At 50.1% G+C, this 4,957-nt stretch overlaps 1 protein-coding gene across 1 annotated transcript; it reads right to left on the bottom strand.

The window, feature by feature from the left end:
- Window positions 1-1,900: 1,900 nt before the first annotated feature.
- Window positions 1,901-4,241, bottom strand: TACSTD2 (tumor associated calcium signal transducer 2). The gene has a single exon (XM_010365740.2). The coding sequence runs from the start codon at window positions 3,633-3,635 to the stop codon at window positions 2,661-2,663; it is 975 nt and encodes a 324-aa protein (XP_010364042.1). The 5' UTR covers window positions 3,636-4,241; the 3' UTR covers window positions 1,901-2,660.
- Window positions 4,242-4,957: the final 716 nt, after the last annotated feature.

Raw genomic sequence — 4,957 nt, 5'->3', positions numbered from 1 at the left:
AGATTTGACCTCAGGTTTGTCAACATTTGGGTTACTTCCAGTAAGTCAATGGCTCAAAGAAGATTATATGTGTGAAAATGCTTTGCAAATTATAAATGCTATAAAGTATAAGAAGTTGTAGTCCTGAATTAATGCAGAAACCTAAATATCATCCAGAATCAACATTCTGATGGAGGAAGGGGCTTTTTCAGGGAGCCTTCTTTGTTCAGTTGCCCACTGGATCCTTTATTTATTTTCCAGGCAGACAAGTTAGTTTTCAAAAGTGACTCTTGAAACAATGAGATTCTCTAGTTCCAGCTGTGCTACAGAAACATTTATCTTGAGAAGTCACTTGCTCTTCTCATGTATGAAATGTGGGGTTAGGTCACAGGTGATCACCAAGGTCAATTCCGTCAAAGCATTCAGTGACTCAGAAGTGGAAAGCACCCAGCGAGACCTGGAGTGGGCTGTCTCACTCTCATTGTTAGAGAGCCAGTTCTAACATCAGGTACTTTGGCCATCCTTCCTATTGTGGGAGAGCCTGCTTACATCCACCCTCTCCCCTTGGGAAGTCTCATTTGATCCTGGAAGGAAGTCTGGAGCCTGAACGGAGTTTCTCCCTTGGTGAGTGGCCACAGACTTTGAGATCTCTGGCAATCCTACAGTATCCACTCCACCAGCACATAGCAGCCACAGCCCTAAGCTGAGAAGCCAGTGGCTAAGAGCTCTCTCTCCCCTAGTTCTTACTGGTGTTTCAGTCTTGAGAGGTCATCACAGACTGTAGAAACAGCATGGGAGGAGGGGCATGAGATGGATTCCAGGGGAAGAAACTGCAGTCCTGGATCTAGGTTAGCTGTTGCTGAATATGCGATATACCAACCACTCCCTCCTTTGTACACACCCAGTAGTGTATCAGTTTCTCAGTTATTGCAGTAACTTGTTTACTTGTGGGGTACACCACAACCACACACATAAATGACTGAGAATGAGTGAAAAGGAAGAGATAAATGTAAGAGGGACAAGTGGCTAGTTTTTACAGCTAATAGGTAAAACACATCTTTAAAGCACATTAATAGTAAAAATCGCTGGGTGCGGTGGCTCACACCTGTGATACCAGCACTTTGGGAGGCCGAGGCAGGGGGATCACCTGCGGTCAGGAGTTCGAGACCAGCCTGGACAACATGGTAAAACCCCATCTCTACTAAAAATACAAAAATTACTAGGGTGTAGTGGTGGGCACCTGTAATCCCAGCTACTCAGGAGGCTGAGGTAGGAGAATCACTTGAACCCAGGAGGTGGAGGTTGCAGTGACCTAAGCTCACTCCACTGCCCTGCAGCCTGGACAACAGAGCAAGACCCCATCTCAAAATAAATAAATAAATAAGCAAAAGTCTTAGGAAAACAACCTGTGCACACCCAGCAAAAGCATAGGGCCCACTGCAGGCTGGTTCCAATTATGTGGGAAAGTCATTTAATCTTAGAGCCACAACACTTTGAGATTAAGTAATTTGCTCAAACGCTGAATGGAAATAGTACCACCTATTTCAAAGTAGGGTTGGGATTCAAAGGAGATACCACTCTTGAACTAGAGTTTTCCGTCTCCATTGGTGATAAGCCTTGTTTAGAGATGACCAAAGACTGGCACTCTTTCTCATAAAACCAGCTAGTTTTAGCTTCCTCCCTCATGCTCACCCTCCTGAAGTTTGAAGGAAGTTTCCCAATAATCTTATTTAGAAAGAATAGCATTTACACTGACCAGTTAGGATATCTTAGGACACATTAGAGTAGCAACATGAAACACCCATTTTTGAGGGGAAAAAAAAGTGTTATAATTTGAAATAAAAAAAAATACAAGTCTTGGGAAATTAGAGGAGACCAGAGTGATAGAATTCTGGAGGGACTTTTCACAAATGCCAACTTTTGGTTTGTGCCTTTCCCACATTTTATTAAATTCATGTTTTTTTTAAAAAAAAATCACAGCAACATTATCAAAGACAACATATGTACAAACATTTTACAAAAAAGAACATTACCAATATCAGTGGTAGTAAGGGCAAGCTGAAGAATAAATAGACTGAGTTTCCGGGCAGTGTCTGTCCTCAAAGACATCTAAACTGCGTTCAGGCAGCCGAAACAGGCTTCTTTCCCGGTGACAGGCATATGTGGTCAGTAATACAAACGATGGTTAATGAGACTACTACGTAGGACCAATTAACAAACTCCTCTTCTCTTCGAGTAGGCCATGATACAAGTGGAACTCATCAAATAATTTAAACTCAAGGCGATAACAACGCTATTTCCCATCTAAACTCATTTAAGCCTTCACAATGTCACAATGGATTCAGTTACCTGCAAACGATCCCGGGTTGTCATACAGATACTCGTTTTTTACACATAACGCAGCGCCATCCCTTCCTTCACTGCCCCAGTCAGGTTTCTTGTTGTTGGACCGAAAGGGGATACATTTTAGAAATGCTTCCTTCAAGACAGAAGTGAGAAAGAAAGGCGACCCTGAGGCCAGGATATATCAGACCTGGTGTGTGCGCAAAAGGGAGGGGGAAGGCAGGAATTTGAAAGGATAAACGGCTCCTTTGCGCCGAGAATCAGGAAGCGTGACTCACTTGGGTCTGTGAAGATACCGAAATCCGGTACCCCACCCAATCCCCTGCCCCGCCGGGTACCTACAAACTCGGTTCCTTTCTCAACTCCCCCAGTTCCTTGATCTCCACCTTCTTGTACTTCCCCGACTTTTTCCGGTTAGTGATCACCAGGACGGCCATGCCGGCGACGAAGGCCACCACCACCACCACGATGACGGCGATGAGGCCGGCGGTGAGGCGCTTCATGGAGAACTTCGGGGGAATCTCGTCCAGGTAATAGATGAGCGTGCGCTCCACCTGCAGGGGCTCTCCGCGCACGCGCAAGTCCAGGCCGCCGCGGCCCTGGAATAGAGACTCGCCCTTGACGTCCCTCTCGAAGTAGTAGGCTGCATCACCGATGTCCACGTCACCTGCGGCCTTCTGCGACGTGTTCTGCCGCAGCTCAATCTGGATGGTGGGCTGCTCGTAGTGCACGGCAGCCACAAACTTGGGGTGCAGCCGATAGCGCTCGCGGAAGAGCCGCCTCAGCTCGGCGTCCAGGTCGGAGTGGTTGAAGGCGCCGGCGGTGGGGCGGTGACGCAAGTCAATGAGGATGTGGTGGGTGCGCACCAGCTCATCGCAGCGCAGGCTCAGGTCGCCCTTGTCGGTGCGCCGCACGCCCACCGAGTTCACGCACCAGCATACCGACGTCTGGTTGCACTGGCGCGCCTTGAAGCGGCCCTCTGGGTCGCAGTCGGGGTCGTAGAGGCCATCATTGTCCACGAGCGCGTGCTCATTCGGCCGCACCAGCGTGCGGGCGTTCTTGGGGGCGCTCATGCGCGCCTTGAGCAGCAGACACTTGGAGGTCAGTGTGGAGCAGTCGACCGCTACGCCTGAGCCCAGCGCGCGGCACTGGCAGCGGCCACCGGGGCCGTCGGGGCTGCACACGGTCATCTTGTTGGTGGGACACGTGCAGTTGTCCTGCGCGGCAGTGTGGCCAGTCACCGCCGCCAGCAGCAGCAGCAGCAGCAGCGGGAGCCGCAGCGGTGGCGGCGCGAGGCTGGGGCCCCAAGCCATGGTGGGGCGGAGGAGGGCGGACCGGACACGGGCTGATGAGGCGCGGGGACTCGGCGGGGCTCGGGCTCCGGCGTCTGGGATGGTCTGCGGACGTCTGCCGCCCGGCCGCTCCCTCCGGCTCTTATACTCTGCCCGACCTGCCCGGCTGGTTCCGCCACCGACGGTCCCTACTGGTATTTGGGTGACACATCCCGCCCCCCTCCCCGTCCCACGGAAGGCCCAGCCGGCCCTGCGCCGCCCGCGATAGGATCAGAGCAGGGAAGCTGCTCCCGCCTCCTCCGGACCGAAAGCCGGGAAGGGGAGAACCGATACTCACCTGCAGGCTTCTGGGGACCCGCCCTCGGCGCGGCCTCCTGCTCCTGGCGCGTCCGGGCCGCTCTCCCGGCAGAAAGTGTAAAGAGTTTCATTGCAAAGTGTGGCTCGCGACTGTCGCACTCTCCCCTATCCCCGACTCCCTTTTCGTTCTTTCCCGGCTCCTAGCCCGCCCTTAATTTGTCTCACTCCCTCTCTTCTCTGTCCGGTTCTCACAGTAGCACACATTTACATAGTTTACAGTTCACAAGCATTATCTCATCCTCACACCAGTCCTGACAGGTAGGGACTATCAGACCCATTTTATAGGTGATGCTGATGGGGGTTAAAGACCTGAAGTCACACTGCTATCAACTTCCTCATATTCCTGAGAGGGGTCTTTGTCACCGTAAGAGTGATGAGACCTTAAATAAAATGTTTGTGGACACGAAGTGATGCAGACTCCGAAGGTCAGATGTTGAAGTTAGGGAAGCAGTTCTATTACTCACCATATCAAGGGCTAAACACAGGTATCCTGGCGTCCAAAGGGTTAAAAGTTCTGTTAAACACTAATTTTCTGTCCTTCACAGAAGCGCGCACACACAGGCGCACACGCACATAATATTTATGTGTGCGCTAGCTATAAAGAGACAAACAGGAACAAATTCTTAAAGAGCCAGCAAGACTGTAAAGAGTTTTTTGTACAATTTGATTCTAACACAGCAAATCATTGCTTTTCTTTTCCTGTATCCCACGTAAGTAGCTGAACCATGTAAATAATGAAAGAATGGAGCCTGTGAGAAATTGCTTGTCTGCCACTGTGTGGCTACTTTCATGGCATAAAGAGGTTGCAATCTCTTTTTGAGTCATTGAGAAAGTCCCGAGTTTCAAAGCTGTGGTAAAATTAATAATAATTAGCAAGCTGTAATTATTCCCAGGTCCTCCATCAAAGCACATTTTATTTGTTCAGCATTTAATGTGCACCACTAGTCGTGCGAGGGTGTCGTTTAGCAGATGAAAGCCAGCTGGAC

The sequence above is a fragment of the Rhinopithecus roxellana genome, chromosome 12, assembly GCF_007565055.1.
Source record: "Rhinopithecus roxellana isolate Shanxi Qingling chromosome 12, ASM756505v1, whole genome shotgun sequence".
Lineage (NCBI taxonomy): Eukaryota > Metazoa > Chordata > Mammalia > Primates > Cercopithecidae > Rhinopithecus > Rhinopithecus roxellana.
Note: the sequence above shows the minus strand (reverse complement) of the source record. Positions and strands in the feature narration are given on the sequence as shown.

Coding starts and splice junctions, on each gene's coding strand:
- TACSTD2 (XM_010365740.2), bottom strand. CDS start 3,635: ATGGCTTGGGGCCCCAGCCTCGCGCCGCCACCGCTGCGGCTCCCGCTG.